This window comes from Apteryx rowi, unplaced genomic scaffold (assembly GCF_003343035.1).
Source record: "Apteryx rowi isolate R43461 unplaced genomic scaffold, aptRow1 scaffold_567, whole genome shotgun sequence".
NCBI lineage: Eukaryota > Metazoa > Chordata > Aves > Apterygiformes > Apterygidae > Apteryx > Apteryx rowi.
Window position 1 is genome coordinate 166,682 of NW_020450835.1, and position 22,149 is coordinate 188,830.

General features: G+C 54.5%; 1 protein-coding gene across 2 annotated transcripts in view; it reads right to left on the reverse strand.

The window, feature by feature from the left end:
- Positions 1–1,786: 1,786 nt before the first annotated feature.
- Positions 1,787–22,149, reverse strand: part of MFHAS1 (malignant fibrous histiocytoma amplified sequence 1) — a 30,334-nt gene continuing 9,971 nt past the window's right edge. Inside the window, exons 2-4 of one of the 2 annotated variants that reach the window (XM_026082111.1) lie at positions 6,697–6,991; positions 5,287–5,712; positions 1,787–4,252 (exon numbers count right to left, since the gene is read on the reverse strand). In XM_026082111.1, the coding sequence (XP_025937896.1) occupies positions 6,861–6,991 (131 nt within the window). In that variant the 3' untranslated portion in view covers positions 1,787–4,252; positions 5,287–5,712; positions 6,697–6,860. The remainder of the gene's footprint in view (positions 4,253–5,286; positions 5,713–6,696; positions 6,992–22,149) is intronic. The other variant, XM_026082110.1, reaches the window with a different exon arrangement.

Genomic DNA, 22,149 nt, shown 5'->3' on the forward strand with positions numbered 1-22,149 from the left:
CGCGCCGAGAAGGGGCGCGAACGTCTTGGGGGGTTTTTGGGCAGAAGCGGCCAAACCGGTGGGGTGGGCGATGATTGACAGGCAGCGGAAAAAAGCGGCTCCGCTCTCAGCCCCGAACAGGCCCGTTTGTGCCAAATCTCCCGATGACATCCCCAAGTCACTTGCTAAGGACGCTCCCGAAAGCTCTGGCYCCTGGGTTCGGGAAAGGAGACGCGGCTGGGGAAAGCCAGCAGCCCCGCTGCAAACAAGCGCTCGCTAGGCTTCTCCCGGGAGATCGGGGCTCGATCCCACAGGATCTGAGAGTTTGTGGCTGGGTCCAGGGGTCTCATGGCCAGCAAATAAATGCCAGTTACTACAGTCACTGCTCTCTGGGGTTTCTCCAGCAACTGACGTGCCAGATACGGGAGGGGAGGCCCCGATCACCGCATTATTAGCATTCTGGTATTGATTATCGCTCTTTCCCTTTGTGCCTCACCAATGACACAAATGCTCCTCCCCTGGTACACAAATTTCCTACATTTAACAGTGGAGAACATGAGAAGAGGAGGGTGAACAGGTGATGTTATGCAGTTGCTGTTTTAGGAGATAGGGACAGATTGGGAAAGAAGACCAGGTAGATCTTTGTGACCAGCTGCCACTCCAACATCTGAAGAGCGGGTAGGATCTTTAGGTCCTCCTCGTAGAAGGTGGATGGCAGCAAGGCGGCCCCATGTCTATCCCCTAGCCCTGCCAGAAAACACACCTGGGATTCGAATGCACAAGGAAACCCAACCAGGGCAGCAGCCAGGCCTCAGGCAGATGGAGCCTGAAGTCGACCAGACCCCAATGCAAAGGGCCACCCTGTAAGAGCCACCGACTCCTGGCAGGTTCACAAGGCCTGTCCAAACACTAGTTGTCACCAACCAAGGGGAACCCCAAAGACATAAGGAGGGCTTGTTCACCGGYGTCTGTTGTCCTCTGTGATCCTGGCCAGACCTCCCGGGAACACACATTTTGGTGCTTACAGGAGCGTGGGTTTGAGCAATTGAAACCTGGGAGAGAATGAGGAAAGGGGAGTAAAATCCACCTACCCAGCTACAGAACCAAGGAAAACCACCCAGACAGAAAGCCCACACAAGAGGCTTCTCTGCATTAGCCACCAGCACAGAGAACAGCATCATGTTCCAGGAGCATCAGCCAGGCCCCGTCTCCAGGCAAGACAGGGCACGTTCACCGAGGAAGCCAAAAATTGTTTCCAAATGCCATTTACAGAGCCCAACCTACTGCCAGGAGCCTGCAGGAGGGAGAGCAAACACTCCTGTTGTTCATGAAGCAAGGCTGATGGCCAGGCCCGGCGTCAGAGCAACGGGAGCAGGAACGCACCAGGCCCCAGCCCCAGAACGAGAGGGGCAGCGACTCCCCTTGCAGCAGCACTGGGAGAGCTTCAACCCGACCCCGGGAGGTTTAGCTGAGCCCCGGCTGCACAGGGAGGATCCTGGATAACCGGTCAGGCACATGGGACACGCTGGGCGCACAGGTGCAGACCGCAGCATGGGGATCGCACGCTTCCCCGCCAGCGCTGCCGGCTTACGCGGCCGTGCCACGGCCCTGCGGGGCCCGGTGCCTGCAAGCCCCTTTCTGCGCCACAGCCCAGGGCAGAGGCACCGTCACGCTCAAAAATAAATAAATAAATAACAAATAATAAATAAATAAAATGAAAGCTACAGTCAGTCCCGGGCCCTTCCAAAGGCAGGGCCAGGGCCCAAGGGGGCACCAGAGCAGGCAAAACGAATCGAGCAGCCAGGCCTCTCCTTGAGATCACTTTTATTTTCAGTTGTTTTGGCAAGAACGTGTGGGTGTACGTGGCRCGTGTATGCCTGGGCGTGCGGGTGCGCGCGTGCAGAGTCCTGCCCGGCTACGTCGATTATACGAATACCTGCGGTTACAGTCCGTGAGCTGAGCCGAGAAGCGTGCGATGAGCGCTACGCGCTGAGGCCCACCTGCTCGCCTCCCCGCTGCGCTAAGGGGCAGCTCCTCTTGTGCTTGCCGGAGCGCAGGGTCTCCCTCCGGCCACYCCGCCGCTCCACGGATGCCGGCCCGGGATCCCGTTCCGGTGGGCATGGGGCAGCTGAGCTCTGGCRTCCGGCTCCGCGGGAGAGACCTGGAGGGTTTCCACCTCGCTTAGCGAGCTCCTAAATACCATTTCTCGCAGTTCCCTTTAACACGACTGCATCTGCTGCCTTGCAGTGAGGGGCCCCTACTGCTCTGGCAAACTTTAACCRGCTCGAAGGAAGGAAGGGGAAGGGAACAGGGGGCCGATACAAGCTCTCTGGTGCTACAGCACAGCTGAGCACATCTCGGATTCCTGGGAAAGCAGCACCCAAAYGCACTACTGAGTTTTCCACAGCCACCATGAGACCATACCAGCGGGATGCTGGAAGGGAGATGACTTCTGCTTCTGAGGCCCACAGTCTCCTCTTGCTGATTTTAGAGACTGCAAGGCAGGTTTAATCCCGTTCCAGTTTCTATTTCTGTTTAACTTGAAAGCCGAAACCCCAAGCTCAGAGCAGAGGCAGAATGTGGAAGAAACAGCGTCACCCTGGAAGGAGACTAATAAGACCAGTCCTGGCCTCGTAGCATGTTGGAGCCAAGCTTATTTCTACGACTCTCTGGCCTTTAGCACAGTTGAAGCAGAGGTGTCCCATCACAGAGGGCCCTCTGCAATTGCCAGAGGTCTCCGAGATCTCCAAGTCTTAAGACAGGCTGGATATGCAGGATCACCCTTCAGGCTCTTGTTCTACTTCAGATTTGTGCGTTACTCCAGGACACTCAACTCCTCGTGCGTTGCACAGACCCAGCAGTAGGCAAAGCTGCCGTCCTGGGAGTTTCACTTGGATGGACGCAGGTTTCAATCCCAGGTTCTGCTTCAGAGCACAACATGAGGTGCTGCAGGACGCGCTGCGGGTGCTGRAAAGCCCTGCAGGGCAAAGCGGCTTGCTGGCTCCGCTCTCAAACTCGCCTCCACCAGTTTCGGCAGGAGATAAACCGGCCGGCAAGCGAGAGGGTCTGCAAACCGATAAGCAAAATCCAGCGCAGTTCTCTTAAGCAGAGGAAGCATCTACTGCCAGGAGATTTTCCTCCTATTTAAAAGGAGTTAAATTCACTGCCAGCTCCAGAGSGAGACGAGCGATGTCCCAGTCCTTCCTGCCCTCCTCATAACGTACTTGCAGTAAAGGCTGCAGGGTGCTCCACAGAGGCCCTGGTGGCGTCCAACAGTTCAGCAGGTCTCCAAAGAGGGACAAGCACAGGAGGAGTGTGAATGCRGTGCTCTGGATTCAGGCATCTCTGCTCTTAGGCCACTGCCTTCAAGTCCTCTTTCCTTGTGGCTTGACTCGTGAATAATGACAGATCCTCAAAACAAACAAACAAACAAAAAACACACTAACCCCAAACCCCGCATAGGGCTCCTATCCCTGGAGCTCAAGTGCTTTGGCATCGGACTCCAAAGCCAAATCAGCAGTCTTTTCCAGCTAGCCCTACCGTGCACTGCCTCAAATTCCCTATATACCAGTTTTGTTGCACTCGGGTTTTGTCTTTTGGGGGTTGGGCAGGATAAATAGCCAGCGACTGTAACACCATGGAGAGATAAGAGCGCCTTGGGAGCTGCTAAGCGAGGTCCGAGAGGCAGGAGCTCAGCAAGGGGGATGCTCTGTGTGGAGGACTCCGAGATGCATCCTTAAAAGGGAGCGACAGCAAAACCCAAAGACCCAGCAGCCACTCGGCATGGCTCTCCTGCACATCTCCYGCCTGGCAGTTGCAAATGGGAGACGTTTTTGGACTGCATAGAAAATTAAATGGCTTTTGCATATTTAAAAAAAAAAAACAACAACAGATGAAAACGCAGTTACACTAGTTACTGAACAGTGGGCGGATAAGCGATCCCCGTTTCATATTAAATAGACCCAAAGACACGACTGAGCTCCATACGGCCACGCTCCCAGCGTAACGGCTTCATTCAGCGCGCACGGAGAACCGAACGCCTGCGGAGCCCAGGAAACGCYGTGCTCCTGCCGAGGCGGTGCGCTCCGAGAAGAGGGCTGCGGTCCCAAGGAGCAGGCGGCGAGGTGCCCGCTCTGTCCTCTCRCTCCTTCCGCGCTCACGTATCTCGGACCAGGTGGGCGCACCGGCAAACAGGCCTCTGGCTGGAAAAGGATGCCAGTTTGTGGTTTCTTTACTCCACGCAACGTCACAGCGACAAATCACTAGTTTCTTCCTGTGGGGATGGAAAGAGAGGTGAGTAGGAGTGGAGAGAGGAGGAGGAGGCCTCCAGACTTGAGGCGCGACAGCAGGGAACGCTCCAGCATAAGCTCTAACTCTATCGGGGCTCTCCACGACTCCCAGGCAGCAAGACTCGAGACGAGAGGAGCTGCCTAGCACCACTTCCCTGTTCGGAAGTATCTCGCCTCCCTCCAGGGTGGCTCCGTCGCAGCCCCAGGGACTAAGAGCTGCACATTAAGCAAGCGTTTTTAAGTCCCTCATCTCTCGGACCTCCAGGGTCCGACRCAGGGATCCTGGCTCTGGAAACGCCTGCATACAGCAGAAGCGGCTCTGCTCACAGAGATCGGGGGAACTTTGCCCCATCTTTCCCTATCTGGGAAGTGTCCTGGCTCCCCAGCCTCATCCAGGGCTTTCCCCCCRCCAAACGCAGGCCCGCGCTGCCCTTCCTAAAGCAGCGTGTCTGCTCCTCCAGCCGGGGCCCCGCTCCCTCGGCACCAGCCTGCAGAGGGTGCTGGACACACGGAGACACCTCCAGCGAAGCTCTCCCCGCTCCCGTTTCAGCCAGCACCCCGTGGCACCCCAACAGCACGGGGCCGATTTACACTGAACCCGAGGTTCRCATGGAGCAGAGCGCGTGCAGTCCAACCACCGGGGCTCAGCCGCAGGGCACGAGCTGCCAGCGACGTCTTAGAAGCCCTCAAGCAGGGCAGAAGCCACCACCGTGGTGCCGGCGCTCAGGCTGGGGCTGCTGGGGGCTAGGGACAAGCAAGAAACGGCAGGTACCCGCTGTCTGCCCTCCTTCCGTCCCTGCCCCATCACGGCACCTCCGGGCGCGCGAGCCTCCTGGGAACGCACGCGGCGGGATATACTTCCCGGCCCGCTTCTCATCCCACTTCCCAGGCCACCACCTAAGGGTGCCGTGCGGGACGCAGCCAGCCGTTTTGCAGCGGAGCCGTTTTAAAGGCTTCATGGCACCAAACCACCCCCCCCCCGCCCCCTTCCACAGCCTTGGCCAACTGCCGCACTCACTTGTCCAGGAACAAATCCAGGGAATGCCGCTACAGCTCATTTCAAGAGACTTTCCTCCAAGCAGGTCCGAATGAAATGGTACCAAGAACACTTTTATATTCATCGTGAGATCCAAATGGGTTTTTAACATGCGATCAGTGGGTCCACAGAATCCTCTATCCCCAGTGCTTCCCCTCCGGCCAGCGGCCCCGCCATCCGGAGCAGCCGTTTCGCTTTGTGCCTCGTCATCCCCAGCCTCCAGGCGACTGCGTCCGCTCCAGCCCCAAGGCCCCCCCTGGGAGCCGTCCCCTGCGGCGATTCAGAGTCCAGAGTCCCGTTGATCCCTGTCAGCATGCAGCTCTGCAACCAGAGAAGATAGGAGCGCTGTAGAGCATCAGCCACATTCCGCCCGGTGGAAAACCTTCGGCACCAGCACTGCCAATTTATCTGGAAGGGGAAAGGACAGAGAAACAGTGATGTAGCACGAGCAGCAGGGTTTTTATAGGGCTTCTTTTGACTGCTAAATAGGGAGGGCGAGGTCCTTAAACCAAAGTAGTCCTTTTCTAGAATGCAGGTTTCCTGCCAGCACAGAACAAGCTTATTTTGGGGCAGGAGGGGACTGAACAGAGAGGACAGTATCCAAAGCTACTCTCGGACACCAAAGCGAAGTCACAGGCATCYGGGTGCCGCACAGCGCCAGCCACCAGCAAGACACCGGGCTCGCTCCTCCAAGCTCCCTGCCAAGCCCCCTTGCACCACTCCAAGGAGAGCGGGCCGTGTCCGGGACACCGCTCCCGTTCTGCAGGGAACGCCGTGCATCAGCGAGCTGAGGCGCTGCTCGTTTTTGAGAGCCCTGTTCCACGTTGGTTCCCACCACAACATGGATCTGTTCTCTGAGCACAGACTCGCTCTGTGGAGGAAAGGACACAGCGGCTACTGATATGTAGCTGCCGTCCAGGGGGACCTCACCAGGCTGGAGGATGGGGCCAACAGCAAACACTGTGAAGTTTAACAAGGACAAGCACACAGCCCCGTACCTGGAACACAACAACCCCATGCACTGCAGGCTGAGGGCCAGCTGGCTTGTGGTCTGATGGACAACACATTGCATACGAGCCAGCAGTGCATCTTCATGGCAATGAAAGCCAAGTTGTACTACAGGAAACTCCCACGGGATAGAAGGAAAAAAAAATTCTGCCCTAGGAGAACAGTGCAAGTCTAAGACGGCCCAGAGAGATGGTGGTACCCTTGGGGATCATCAGCCCTCACCGGGATGAGGTCCCAAGCAACCTGACCCAGCTGTGAGGGTGGCCTTCAGAGGCCCCTTGCTACCTAAACCTGTCCGTGCCTGTATCATCTCCCGATCTCCCCTGCCTGCTAAGCATCTGCCCCAGTGCAGCTCAGGCAACGGCTCGTCCCACTCCACCGTACCTCTCATCCTTYGAGCGGGCCGTCTACATCCGCAAATAATTAGAACTGTCCCCAGGCCGCGTGGCTGCTGCTTTTCAAAAAAAAAAAAAACCGCTTAGCGAGGGCTTGTTTTACGTAGGCTGTCCGGTGCGTACTGACAGGGGGTGGGGGTCTGCTTTCGGAGCTCACTTGGAACACGGGCTGACGACAGTGGGAGTGGGGGGGTAAACCAAGGCCACGTTAACTCGCTCGCTGCCGTTCTTGGGACAGATGATCTCCGTCAGTCCCTCCGGTCTTGGCTGACTCAGCAGTTCTCCTGGGAATAAGAGGAAACAGAATGAAAATGCTCAAGCGCCAGGAAGGCAGTTTTTGCCGGACGCATCCTTTCAGCGTGCCTTCTCCCCCCCGCCAAGCAAACACCCGTGGCCGATGCAAGCGAGCAGCTTAAGAGGGCTCGCTGGTCCTGCAACCCRAGCAGGTCTCATCCGCGTAACCATGGCGAACGTCCTGGTGATTTCAGCTTGGAGACACGCTGCTCCAAACAAAAGCAACATCTGCCATCCTTTCCATCTCTGCTTTGTATCACTGCAGACGGACTTGAGAGCTCCTCAGGGACGCRCTGCGATTCACAGCGTCTGGGACTGAGCCTAATGAGATGGAGGCTTTAGGAGTAGGTGTTTTAATTAGGATATGGGGGCAGATGGGATCCAGAAATTTACCTTCAAGCTCCATGAAAGGGAAGAAGTTGATCCACAATATCAGCAGAATAACTGGTAGACAGATAGAGAAAGCTGTATATACACAAGCTTCGTTATCCACATCTGTGTGCTATGGCCATCCACGCCCACAAGGCTACCCAAAAAGCAGCTGTCCTTCAGCTCAAGTAGACGGATGCTACAAGGACCCTGACAAAAACACCTTCCTTGGCATGAGCCAAGGAGTGGATGYCTTGACAGCACTGCCACAGACATGCTTTTTTGCATCGCTTTAAGTGCATTTCTTCTAAGAAAGTCTAACAAGGACCTCGATCCAGCCACGGACAAATGTACATGTCCTCTAAACCCTCCTGTTATCTCCTGTCCCATCCCCAAGCAACCCTGCTTCATGCAGCTGGTTGGCCATCGACTCCAGTACAGCGATTCCCGAGCTGCCCCTCTGGGAGCTACCCAGGAGCTGGGGAGACCCTGCTGCTCTGCAACGGCTGGCCAGCCACAGGGCACCTCCTTCTCCATGGTTTTCAGCTGCCAGAACAGTATTTAAGAGCAGCTAAAAACACGCGAGAGGATTCCCTACCTGCCCTTGTCCTGGGTGGGCTTGCCACAGCTGCCGTGGGACTGCTACCGCTTCCCATCAGGGCCGCAGGCCACACGACACTCCGCTGAGCCCGCAAATCCCAGCTCCCAGCCGTCAGCTCTTCCCTTCCCGAAGCRATGCCACCCTGCGGGCCAGGAGCAGCAGGGGGGCTCTTGCGGCACATGTTCTCCCTCCGCTAAACGAGCTGCGTCAGCTCCGAGGACAACATCACCCGAGATGTGCCCAGCTCCRAGGACCAGCCAGCTGGCTCACAGCAACTCAAATTTCCTCCCTGCTCCGCTTCCAAACCTGACAGTCTGCAGCAGGGCAGTTTCCCCAACCATCGACATGCCACCTCCCCGGCACAGGTCCAACCATGGCTTAGGCCACCCAGCAGCACCAGAGGTCTCTCTTGACACCAACCCGGCAGATGGGGTCTGCTCTTGACAGTAACAAGGGATGGCAGCATCCATGCCGAGCAAGGGCTCGTTTCCTCTGCCGAGGCTGCCCACGGAGGTGCTGAGCAGCCCCAGGCRGAGGTGTCACGCCATGCCTGGTTTGTGCCGGCTCCATCAGCGACTTGCTCCACGGAGGCAGCCAGCCAGCCAGCTGCAAGCAGGTTGCAGCCACAGGTTCAGCCCGGGAGGACTCTGTACCCACCGATCAAGTGGCCAACATGAGCTTTCTTCTAAAACCCCCATGACAGTCAGTCCTTGGACTCCCCTCTTGTAAAAGGCTCTCAGGATAAACCGTTCTGCTGTTCAGCATCGGAAAACAGGCTCCCAGCTTTCTGCTGGGATTGCCAGGCACCCCAAGGAAATCCAAAAAGAAATCACACTTCCAAGAAGTGCTGCCCAGCCCGGCCGGTGGTGGTGCAGCCGACAGGCAGCCCCGTCATTCGTGGGACCCCCAAATGTCAACGCCTCCTCCTCTCTCCCCCACCACTTCTCTTCCCGTTTTCATAAAGAAAGCAGGTCTGAAAGCCCTTGCTCTTTCTTAAGYGCTCAGAAGACAGAGTTTGGTACCATCACAGCAGAGGGGAGGGCTTGGTGGGGAACACACACACACACGCACTCGCTCCGGAGAGACACCCCGTCTCTGGAGCCAGCAATTCCAGTTCGCCCCCATAGCTCTCGCTCCGAATTCACGTTTGCTTTGAATGTATACCCTCCTCTCACACCCACGCTCCAACCTGACGTGGCAGAACAGCCTTTAAGCCACCCAGACACATCTCCCCAAAACGGAAGAATCGTGATGGTATTTGCAATTCAAAATCGACTCTGCAAGGCGGCATCCTCAATTACGTGAGCTGTCACGCATCAAGAGCGACACCACGTCCCAGCAAACACGTCCACCASAGAGCCCCGGGTCCACATCCCAGTGATTCCCAGGTTTCAAAGTCCAGGCTGAAAACGAAATCAGTGCACCCCTATGCACTTTAAAGTCAGGGCTAATATCCATCAGATCTTGCAGAAGTGCAGAAAGACCAGCCTGTCTGCTTGAGCCTTCATTCCCATCTTCMTCTCCCCACTTCAAGGATCCTCAGAGGGAGATTTCCCATGCAGAGAAGGTTGCTGCAGGGTAAAACAGGCGCCTGACTTGCAGGCAGGCCCCTTCCCAGAGCCCTTCAATCGGCTGCCCTTTTCTGTACAGCTTTACSTTAAGGGAATTACCCAGGGATGAAGCTCGCCTCGCTCTGCCCCCTGCCCCTTCCACACCCTCTCCAGCCCCGCTCCGCTCTCCTGCGGACACGCTTGCCGCTCCCCAAAAGACTTTCCTCAACATCCCCCTCCAGCCAGGGCGTGAATCGCAGTCGCGCCCCAGCGCAAACAGGTTGTTCCACAGGAGACAGGAGCGCTGTCTGATCCTGCCAGCAGCTTGTTAAATCAATGGATACAGGGAACTCGGCTCACGCGGTGCCTTATCGGATTCGTGCTGACRCGGGCAAAAGCTCAGCTGTGCATCCTTTCAACTCCTGGTCCTCCCATTCAGGGGATTTTCACTGCGTCCCACTGCCTTCCCATCACAGCCTCTGGTTCTCTTGCCTTTGCAAAAGGTAGTCTGTGCTGCACAAGCTCATCGCAGGGATGAGCCAGGCATACCTACCTAAACCGGACGCTGTATCACTGCTAAATAGTGCAAACTCCATCGCAATAGGCAGTCTTCAGGGCTCTAACACCAAACCAGCACTGCGACAACGCTTGGAGGCAACTCTTCAGGCTCAGAATCTCTTGGAGGCTTCAGCAAACCTCACGTTTCTATTCCAAAATTATTTAAACTGCAGGAGATGAGAAATAAAAGTCGTCGGGGCTGAGGCGGGATCGGAGAGTGAAGATCAAATGAAGCATTTCACCGATACAAAAGAAAAACCTAAGTCCCTGGCACGGGGTAGCGCTTGCTTGGTTTAACCATAAGTCTAAACGCAGCTTATGTTTGCAGCGCTTGTCCTGCCCCGTGCGTTTTAGCCAGCCAGTCTGTATTTTGATAGCACATTCCTTCATGAGCATGTCACAAGTTTTACTGGAAACCTCAGTTCTGCCTGCTGCCTCTAAAAGGTCGCCCCGCAATAGCGCACAGACAAAACACGAAGCTTTTCCTACTCTCAGAGCAGCTTTGTTTTAACATTAAGACCTTAGTTTACACAGAAGCCACTAATCAAAACCCCAGTTACTTTGTCTTAAGGCTGGAGAGTAACACAGGGGAGTTTTTGAAGAACAGTCCCAGCTTCCGGGGATGAGTTTGCATCGCTGCAATTGCTTAGCTGATTTAGGAGCACGAGCCCTGTTTGCAAAGGCACTTTTATGCCGGAGCCTTGCTGACCAAGGCCAGGTTTTTAGATGCATCTAGGCCCCAGTTCAGTTGATAGGAGAACGTATCCCACCAGGCCTGGCTAAAAGCACCTGCAAACAGATGTCAGATGTTTTAGAAGATGCTTCTTTGGCGCATCTCCRTTTGCACAGGTACGCAAGCTGTGGGCACGCAGAGTCAGGCCCCTTATCCTTTCCATCCTCGATATATCGCGATTCGGGGCGGGATGCCCCCCTCGGAGCCCACGCCAGCAACGAGACTCAYGCACGCTGCAAAGCGTGTGCGCCTCTGGCCTTTAGGAAGTACCCATGACGAACCGGAGGGTTAGGAGGGAAGCCGACGGCAGGAAAAGCAAGTACTTGCAGGAGCGTTGGGTTGCTCCATGCTGGCAGCCACACGGCCCCAGCTGGAAGCCTGCTTGGCTGTCTAACAGAGAGGAGGGTTTTGCACGCTGGGGGAAAAACCCACCCGRGCCATTCACCTTCTGTGCATTTCCTACGTGGCTCCCACTGCCCGGGACACGCTAAGGAGCACAAAGTTTCCCACTCACGCTGCCGATGATCTGCAGGAAGGGCTCGGGGTGACAGGCTTCGCCCAGACCTCCCAGACCGACTCGTTTCTCTCCGAGCTGCCAGGAGAACACATCTGCACAGCATCAGCCCGACGGTATGTGTCATCTTCGTGCCGTCATTCCCACTGCCCGGCTGGGGGCTCTGCTAGGACAGCCAGCAAACGGCAGGCGAGCAGGAGCCCGGTCCCAGCGCTGCTCGCATCCTTCTCTCCCTTCAGCCCACTCGGGGCCTCGGAGGTAAAACAGCCGCGCTTCACGACACGGGCRCGGGACGGCCAAAAACAAGCTGTCCCTACACGCTGCCGTCCCCCTCGCTCCACACCGTGCCCCAACTGCACCCCTCTGCATGTCTCTCACAGCCCACTGCTCGTTTGCTCTCCTACCCCAAATTCCCGTCCCCCCCTTGTTGCTCTTCCTCCGTGCTAAAGGCCTTCAGACACCAGCAGCGGCAAGCGGGGGCGGCAGGAGACAGGCTTTACGTCTCAGCTCCAGTTGCTTTTCTGGCACGTCTGCTTTGAGTAATCCTTGCTCGTGACAGCTCTCGAAGCAGCCCTCCGCGGTCGTGCCTTTAGGCTTGGCAGGAGGAGGGGGAAGGAGGTGGCGTCCCACACCAAGCCCATCTCCACGCCGCACCACCTAGATCTCATCTTTGCCGCTCTCGGCTCAGATGAAACCTATCAGATGAGTTGCTTCCTGCAAACGTTGCTGTGCGCGATGTGCAAGCTTTTTTTTTTTTTTTTTTTCTCCCAACTGCTGCCTAGAAAACGCCGCTCTGTGCTGGTATGAATTTTTAATACGCTCCTCATAGCACTGCCTATACGTCATGCACAAAAATATTCCCCATAAAGTCAAAGCTCTGCACTTTCCTTGAGTTATTTACAAGGCCCTGAGCAGCCTTATCTAGCTGTGGCACTGGATAGAGACCTCCAAGCTGGGACTTGGTTCTCTTTTCTCGCTGGAGGCTCTACACCCCTGSCTGCAACCCCAGTGAGAACTAAGCGGCTCAAAGCAGAGAGACCACAAAAGGGAGCAGCGCAGGGTGAAAATCCAGATTACGGACAGGCAGTTTCATAAACCTCACAAGGCAGTCCTGATTAAAGGGGTTTAAAACAGACAAGCCCGTTTAAGTGCTCCAGCGGGAGACACCACCACRGAGGAAGCAGGAGAGCAGAAAGCTCTGCTGACGGGCACCAGTTGCAACAGGAGGCTGGTGCAGATGCRCAGCTTGCTTCCTAGCGCGGCTGCCTCGGCCCGTACTTCTCCTGGCCACCGCTCCCACCGCGGACTGTCTTTACGTGCGCAAGGCTTTCCATCCCAAATAGCGGCCAGGCACTTCACACGCCCAGGAAGAGCCGTTCCTCTGCTACCGCCGGCCCAGAGCCCTGCGGCATTCAGGACCCGGAGACCCCGCTCCCCAGGGCGGGCAGCCCCAGGCTTGCTGGGGAAGCYGGGCGCGCTGCTCAGCTAAAGCCCCAGCAGTTTTTCCCCGGATGGGGGGGACGTAACAGCAAACGAGGACACCGACGCACCTCAGCGGCTGCAAAAGCTCCGGGGAAACCTTTGGCACCAGGCTGAGTGCGCCTTCAGGCGCAGAAGTCGGGCRGACGGCGCTTCTGACGCTCAACTCRGCAGCTACCGGACGGCAACCATTTAAATCACTGATTTACATCTCACCCACTAATTTCCATGAAATGAGTCACTTGAGATCACCTCTCACCAGTGCTGCAGGACAAAAGGCAACTTTATGAAACTCGGAAAACTCTTTGATTGTCCCTAAACATTAATTATCTGTTTCTCAAGTGCATACGAATTAATTACAGTTTAAAATGGAATGCATTTTTTGTTTGTTTTTTAGAAAACACATTTCCCAAGCCACACATTTCAATACTTCCTCTCACCATACTCGCAAAGCAAGAGTAGGGAGAGCAAGAGCAAATCAAAGTAACTCCATCAAAATAACTCCAGGAGCAGCCGGGATGGTTTGAAGCCTCTGGCACCTTCCGACGGTATGAAACAAGCACTCGGAGAAATAAAGGATGGCACCTACCTAATTCCCAAGCCGGCGTAAGTCACTGAGCTTTGTGTGCACACAAAGCATGTAACGCCTCTCCTCTTTCCGCGTCTCATGAAATATTGAGCACGGAGAGCGTTTACATCAAGTGACACTATCATCTTAGCAAGAGAACTGCCATAAGGGGGAGATGCTGCGATTTTTGATCCTAAACGGGGAGGGGGGGGGAGAAGGGGGACTGCAGAAAGCTGAAGAAGGAACCAAGGAATCCTCTAAATTGCTGCATATTTTGCTGCCCTTCTACTTTATGCCCTAAAAAGCTCCCTGGATTCAGCAGATTGCAACACAGCGCTTTCAGACGACTGCAATGCAAAACCATGAAAAATTGATTCGCTTCATTAACATTTTAGGACCTTATTAGCTGAAACGAAATCGACTGTCAAGGCATTTTAAGGAAGAGTCACAGCRTAATGAGCTCAGGGCGAGTCATCTTCATCCCGGAATAGAAACAGGCCCRGCACTCAGTAACCAAGCCCCAAATCTATCTTTTGGTTATTTTTAATGCTCTCTCCCCCCCCCAACCTTGGCACAGAGCCACGAGCACTTTCTCATTCTGCCAACGCAAGGGACCAGCTGGAGAGAAGGCTGCAGGGCCCCAACCTGTCTGCTCYGACCCGCTAACAGCGGGGCACGRCCGCGCGCGCGGCGTCCGCCCAAAYGCCAGCCAGCCAGCCRCAGCGGGTCCAAGGAAGGGGGCGACGATTCCCACGACATCCCGGAAAGCCATAAAGGCAGGGCRGGCCCCCCCAGGTCTGCAGGGGGCCGCCAGGACTGGCCTGCACCCTGCTCGCTCTGGCTCTCCGCACTCGGGCCTCAACACGTTACGAGCTAGCGGGGCGAAGGGCCAGCCGCAGGAGGGGGGAGCCCGAAAGGTTCGCTCCTGGGGACTTCCAGCCTTACGCAAGCCCRAGTCTGGAACCGCAGCCGTCCCAGGCTGAGCCTCTGCTAAATTTAGAAGAGGGTTAGGCAAGGCTGCAAGGCGTTCTTCTCACGACRGCTTGGCTGCTGCAACCAGAACCGGCAGATCGCTTTCTGCCTGCTCCAGCGCAGGGACTGGGAAGCAGCAAACGCCGCTGAAGCCAGCTCGCTCAAAGCGGATCRACGGAGGCGGGTCAGCAGGCGACGGATGCAGTCGGTGGAACGCCTTGCTGCGCTACACGATAGAYTCGGTAAGTTCACGTGGGTTCAAGAAGAGACCGGATCAATAACTGGAAGAGAGAGTCTAAGCGTTACTAAAGAGACAAATCCCCTGAGCCGAAAAGGCCCAAAGGCTGGGAGAACATTACGGACAAGCATCTTCATGCACTTGGCTTCCCCTCACCCCTGCCCGTGGGTAGCGCACACGTGGTCACGGCTGGAGGCAGGATCCAGGCTACCCAGTCCCTCCGTCTGCAACGAGCCTTCGGCAAAGCCCGGCTGAGAAGCAGAAGACCTGCGATTTCCCTTGCAGCAGCCTCTCCCGCTCTGCCCTAACAGCCTTCATGTTTTTTAATTACCTGCCTTTTGCCAGCCAAGAAAAAGATGAACAAACCAAAACGCACGTGAAAGACATGTACGTACCCGCGTCGTCCAACAGTTTTCCCCGCGATTAAATAAACTTCTCCCTGGATAAATGTAACTTGGCTCCACRAATTGCTCTTGCCTTAGGGCCACGCCGAGGCTTAAATAAACGTGTTCAGCAAACTCTGAACTGAATGGAGGAAGCTGTTTTTCTAAYCGGCGTGGTAAGTATTCTCCTCCAGATCGTTTACAGAGGTATATTGTGCRTGCACCTCACCTTAAGGCAATCTCAGTCCCTCCAAAGCTGCACTCACGGCTCTCCCTGTAGCCTGTTCACCAGGGAGCCCATTCAAGCAAAGGCACAAATTCATGTTCTTTTCCTTCATAATCATACTAGTTTAAGAAACAAAGTCCGACTGCTCTAACTCCCTTTCRTGCTCAAATGTTTGATAAAATAAGTGTTTCATCTGCCGATTGCAGCAATTTAAACTCACCCTTAAGTTAAAGATAAGGGGGAGAAGCCCCATTTTAACGTATTAACGCAATGTTCTCTTGAAGCCACCGCGCTGTGGGATTTCATCAGTGATTGTCCATCACAGAACTTTTTCTAGAGTCAGGCTCAGTTTGAACAAAATAAAATGCCTCCTTGCTGCTTCTCATGATGTGTTTTTCTCGTCGGACAGAGCGTGATGTTGACTTGGCCGCACGGCCTACGCAATACAGCAGAAATCAGAGGAGCAGAGCGCTAAAGCCAGTGGCCGACCCTCCTCTTGGTCTCACCTGTAAGTCTCATGTCTTCAGCAGAAGCATTGCTGGGGCACGTGGCAGTGATCTCCAGAGAGATCAGAGCCGGGGTTTCCCTGGGCCAGCAGAGGTGAGAACAGACCGCTGTTTTAAATCCTCTCCAGCCCTTTGGTTTAAAGTATTTCTATTAGTACCAGAATTGCTGTCTTTGAAGTGCGAGTGAGTTGCCGGCTTTGCCCCGCTGAACGGTCAAGAACAAAGCCCCGTTTGTCCTCTTAACAGTAAGAGCTTTACAAAATCTCTTTCTACTTGTCCCCTTTTCCAGAAGGGATGAGGAGGACTAATCTTTTAAATCTTTTTTTTTTTTGCAGTGAATCCCCGACATTTCCAATCATTTAACCATTCTTTTCTGAACACTCTCGTTCCCTAATATCCGAACAGGTGACTACAGCTAACAGCTGTTATGAGGGAAATAACCAGCCTTTGCTTATGCACACGTTTTCCCCATGGAAAACGGGGAATTTATGGACTTAATATTATAGATTGTTTTACTACCTCAGATGAAAGCAGCTCTGACTGCTCTTTTATTCTGCCACTGGAATGCCTTCCAAAATGGTACATTATGCAAGTTTAGGAACAGTAGCTTTGCCGCTTAGCTCCCCACAGAGTTCACYGCCTGATAAATGCCGTCTGGTTTGGGATTCTCGGTGCCCCAAGATAACAGTAAACTGCCGCATCCTCCTTTGATGTTAAAAACCCCTTCTCCCACAGCAGTCGTGTTCGCCACTGAAACAGCGAGGAGCAAGGCTGTAACGAACTCATCAGCCTCCCAGGGAGGCAACAGCCTTGCCAAGGCAACGCTTCACTCCTCCACCATCTTCTCCATCACCCTGCATCAACCCTCACGCTCAGGAGCTGCGTGCTCTGCCACAGGGCTCGGCAACAGACCCGAGCTCCTTCTCGGACCTTCTTGGACTATTTGTTCTGCAAACCTGTGTTATTTCCAGTTTTTCCTCCAGGTAGCTTTCCACCAGGAGGGTGACTCCAATACGCTTCTTCCCCAACGTCACTGTAACACAGTCCTGGCCCCCTCTCCTTCACGTTTCATCATCCCACCTGGACCGCAAGCTGGCCGGCTCTCCTGCGGACGTGGCCTGCACCACTCCTCCCAGAGGGCCCTTCGGAAGAAATAACAATTCCCATGCCTTTATTTGTACTGATCAAAGAGAGAAGACCCAGGAGCGAAGAACCCTGGAGCACCTGGTCAAGACACCACAAGCATGAGGACTGTCAGGACTGGAAGAGCAGGAACCGGCAGGATGAAACACCATTCAGAGCTGGAGCTCAGGCTCCTGGAACCAGACTTTCTCCAAAGGGCAGTTGAAGCAGACAGGGCAGCGTAAGATGCTTTCCAGTGGAAAAGTGGACAAAAGACTCTGGCATACAGGAGGAAAAGACAGCACATTTCAGAGACCATGCGTTATTAAAAAGAGCCAGGGCACTTTCCGCAATACAAAAGCACGGCGACAGCCAAAGAAACCATGAGCAACCACACACAAACTCCCACAAAATGTCGTTAGGGACAAGCAAAGAGCATCCCCTCTTCTCCTGCACTTCACCCGGAATCACAGTTTGCTCTGAAAGATGCATGAGGCTCAGGAAGACCACCAGTATTTTGGAAAGAGAGGGTTTAAAGGGGGCGCACGAGCCAGACTGGATTAGAAAGAGCCTTTCCCTCCCTCCACCACCTGCAAGTTTGCCCCCTGAGGAAAAAACGCAGAGAAGGCACAGACACATCAGCTGCTCTTATCTGCACACGTAAGGATTTTGTGCGCTTGGTGCTAGCTCAAACGTGTCCTGCATTTTTCGGACTTCCCCAGCACCTGCCCAGCTACCAGAGGCGCCTGTGCCCCTTCCCCATGCTCGCTTCCCTCCCAGCCCTCTTGGCGTCCTGCATTTCTCTTGAGCACGCGGGCCAAGAGAACAGACTTCCAAGCAAGGCAAAGCTTTATTAAAAATGACTTCTGATTAAGAAGAGTTGTAAATCCTTTTGTAACGACGATCGGATTAACCGCGTCACGCAAGGCACTGGGCCAAAAACCCAAGTTACCCATCCAGAGCCAGCCTGCTCCGGTACCCAAACCAGCGTAGCAAACGTCTGCTCTCATCGCAGCCTCTTCAGCCCAAAGGATTTTTATCAGATCCCTGGGTGAATCACTAACGCGCGCAGGTCTTGCCTTGTTTGGCAACGTTTTCTTAACATCATGCACATGCACACACGCGCTTTGGCGCATCTGCAGCGGAGCTAAACAAAGCGCGCTAGGCTCCCTTTTGCCRTAGCAGACACCAGTGGTTTGCTTTAAAGAAGGACAAGGAACAAATTTAAAATAACAGGCAGCTTTAAAAGCTCCTTGGTAGCTTTCTGTTAAGACAGACTACAGATAAAGCTAATCTTTCTGATCCCAAAAGAAAATTCCCCAAATTTTCCTTTATCCAAAAAAGAAAAAAAAAGTCTTTACTTTAAACCTTGGAGGTACAAATACACTGCTTGGGAAAAGAGCCATATAAGGCTCAACTCTTCATCACTTGTTCAGCATCCCATCCTAGGAAAGCTCTAAGCTGACCACAGCAGCCGCTTGCTGGGCTGAATTATTTGCCCACACAAGCAACAGTTAAGGTCTTGCCAAGGTCCAACAACGATCACCTAAGAGCCATAAGGACTCCCTCCAGGCACATGCACGTGCCTCTGAGATACTGCAAACTTCTTGCTAGTAAGGTTGGCGTGAAAACATCACCAAAGCAAGACCACAGGCTTCTCCTCCAACACCACGAGTACCCAAACCCCTGAGAGCAGAGGTTCTCTGGAGAGACACAGCTGGAGCTGTTGGGGAGGACAGAACACACACGAGCTTTCCTCCCCGTGCAATCCTCTGGCACTGTCACGCAGCTGGGCAAAAGCATCTGGAAACGCCTGAAGGTCCAGAGCGAGGCTCATATCAGCTCCGTTTCCACTGGCCTGTTATCACCCGCTGAACGTCTCTGCACGACGGTCCACTAGAAGCTTCAAAAAAAGAGTACTGAGTTCTTGCTCAGCAGATCTCTGCGGACACCGCAGCCAGCACGGAACGGCATCTCTTCCCAGCATCCCACTTAGGTCCGTCTTCACTCCCATCTCAACGTGAAATCAGGCAYGGCATGTTCAGAAAGAAGCCAGAAACCAGCTGCAGCAGAGCTGTCAGCCACACTAAATACAAGCTCAAAGTCTCAAGGAGCCGTCTTAAACAAAAAGGACAAAAAAAAAAAAAAAAAGGGTAAAAGAGTTTGAAAGCTTGAATTATTACAATTGTCACGACACCAAGCAGCCAAGCAGCTCCAGCTGGGCATGACTCGAGCAGTACGTTTTCAAGCCCGGGATGGCTCCGCCACGGTCTGTAACGGCAGCTACAACGAAAGGAAGCGTGTGAATGGAGATCTGCGAAACCGGAGCCGAGACGGTGGTCTCCCCACCTGGACGGGGACGAAACACCACGGCTTCCCCACGCTGCCCTCCTAGAACCCGAATGAGGAGGTAAAATCCGGAACCGCCGGCACTCGCTGCRCAGCCAGGCTGCTGGGGAGAAACACAAAACCCTGCTGTCAGAGGGAAGGGCTCATCCCTACCTTTCTAAGAGAGCCCTGAGCCCCAGAGCAGGGGGCGAGGGGGAGAGGGCCTCTGCCAAGAGGACAGGACCCTAGAGAGCAGAGCCGGATCGCCGGGGGCCCCACGCGAGGCCAGGACGAGCACGGTGCGAGCAGACAAGACGCGCTGTGTCAGATCGCAGGAAGGGGAAGCTCTTTTTTGATAAATTTCCAAAGTTTAGCCACTTGGATAAAACTGAGTCCTTTGCACAGGACAATTTTCCACGTCCAGCGAGTGCCGTTACCTGAAACAAGAGCGTCAAAGTCTCGCTCAGACAAAAGAGGAGTTTGTCCAAAAGGAGGAACTGGAGAAAGGCACAGGGATCTGCAAACTTATCCCGTTAGGTAACGCGTCAAACGAGGCCTGGTGCTCACTGCAGGCTCCCGGCTCTGGAAACCTGCCACCGAACACCCTCTGCTTCGGCACATTCAACCCCGACCAGCAGCTCTGCCTCTAAAATAAAACCACGCGTAGCGGGCGGGCGAGAAGCCCCACGCCGCCAGGGAGAGGGAGCACACACAAAACCCTCCGTCCTTTCCCTCCTTGCCGCGGCACAAGCTTATCAACAGGAAACTACCACGGCGGGGACGTCCTAGCCGGAGCGCCGGGAGGTCGCCCTGGTTGCTCCTCGCCGGGTACAGAGCGCCGGCTTAGCGAAGATGCAGCCTAGGCAAGGCGTCCCCCCGGGAAAGCCAACTTTCTTTAGGCCAGCACGGAGCATCCCGACTCTCCCCGGCCCAGGACGGACCCGCTCGTGGGAGGCGATGGTGTGACGGAGGTTGGCTCACCAGCAGAGCGTGCAATTAAGGCAGAGGGGGCCAAGGCAGCAGCTGTACCGCCAACCTACAGYGCTCTTTAAAACCAGTTTGGGTCCAGGAACGGCTCCCCATTACGGAGCAGTTCAGCATCACGCAGGTTTTGCTCAGCCGGACGCCAGCGTGTCTGGATTTATGATACCCGTGGGTTCCCTGAGGGCACGGGGAAGAGTTGGCAATTTGCAAGACGCCTTCCACCCTACAGATCTCCTGATACGTGCCGAGCAGCTCGGACGTCTCCTTACCATCTCTTCCGCTCCTATCGGCCCCATCACGACTAAAGCCCCCTGCAAAGGAAGGGCACTGCTCCTCCGAGCAGCTCCCCACTTCACAGACAGAAGTGAGCAATTACCCAAGGAAGGGGACTGCTAACTTCTGCAGCTGCCCCAGGTCCCCCTTTGCTCCCATATATGTGAGGCCCCAGCTGTTCGGCCCTTTTTAAGGAAAAACCAAATGCATTGCACACCAACACCTTGAAACATTCCCTATCATGCACTGGCATAAACACAGCTGCATCACGCTATCTGTTGAGGACTTAATCCTGAAAAATGCAATGGTTCGCAATCTGACAGACAGCGAAGCTATTTTTCCCTGTAATTATGGAGAAGAGGGAGGATGCGTGCAGGGACTAGTGAGATATATACAGTGAAAATACACAGAGACAGCRTGGAGGATGGAGAGACAGGAACGGGAGCATCAGGAGAGTCAACAGAAAGAGATGCAAGCTTTCCAGAATGGATCATCGTTCCCAGCCATTGCCCCATATTTCCACCTTCACTCTTGATCGACCTCGATTCATCTGAGAACATTAATGACGGTAATGAAAATGCAACAGTTGAGGAAGAGGCAATAAAAGACTGGTTTTGGGGTAAGTTTGGGACAGCTTAGCCTCTCCAGTAGTCCTCTGCTTCCAGCCCTGCGCTGACACGTGGGCAACAAATGCATTGCGCTCGTCTTGCGAGGGCCAAGCAAGACCCAGTGGGCATGTTCTCCTTCCACATTTTCACACCGTGTGGTTTCACATGGCAGAAACAGCAGCTAGGTAAATGGGATGCAAATTAGATCAAGCATCTGGGACAGCCAACCCCTGTAGACTGTGCTACCGTGAAAACTGTGGCCGATTTCATTTTTCAGGAAGCTCCTCAACAACCTGGCCCTGCTGCAGGGGCAGGATCTGTCCTTTACCGCAGGCCAGCACTCGCTCTGCAGGACAGGAGATGAAAGGACCTGCTAAAAATGCAGGGAACGTGCCCCCAAAGGAATCYGACACACGGAAACGCTGCAGAGTCACTACATCAGATCATTCAAGTGACGCAAACCTCAAGCGAAGCGTGGCAGGATCCTGGGCTCTGTTAGGACAAGCGCCTACGATGTTAATTTTATCACGGCAGCCTGAGGTCCACAAATCGCTCTCCTAGCACTGCTGCTTACTTATTTGCTTCCTTCCTGTTACGCTGCRACAAGGAGAGTCTCCAGAAAGCGGGGGTATGAGGGGAAGGAGGAGGAAACAGAAGGGACCGGGAGGGATCCGGGTTTCCTCTCCTATAAAACAAACTAAAAGGCTTATCTGAACTGGACACTTGGCAAGCAYCATCCTGCAAACGGGTAAAGGGGAAGATATCCTGGTATCCCTTTTTATAMGGGGTTTTACGGACATGTATTCAGCCACGCTTGTGAAACGCGGCTAACAAAAGCCCAGCAGAAGCCTCCCGTTGTCTCAAMAGGACACTTCAGTGTAACCTAGGATGATGCAGCTCCTCCCTGGAGTATTCCAGCATCGCCTCCGAGTCACACGCGGTGACAAAACCTGGCAAGTTTGAACAGGATTCGGTTACCTGCCTCCACAGTTCAGTCTGTCTGATGCTCGCAAATCGCTGCATTTAACGGAAGCGTCTCCTCACCCCAAAGCCATTGCCTGGTTCACGCAAGCCAAACTGTCAATGCAAAATTAACGTTATCTTGCAAAGTCTATAGGTCCTAGCCCGGTCCATTC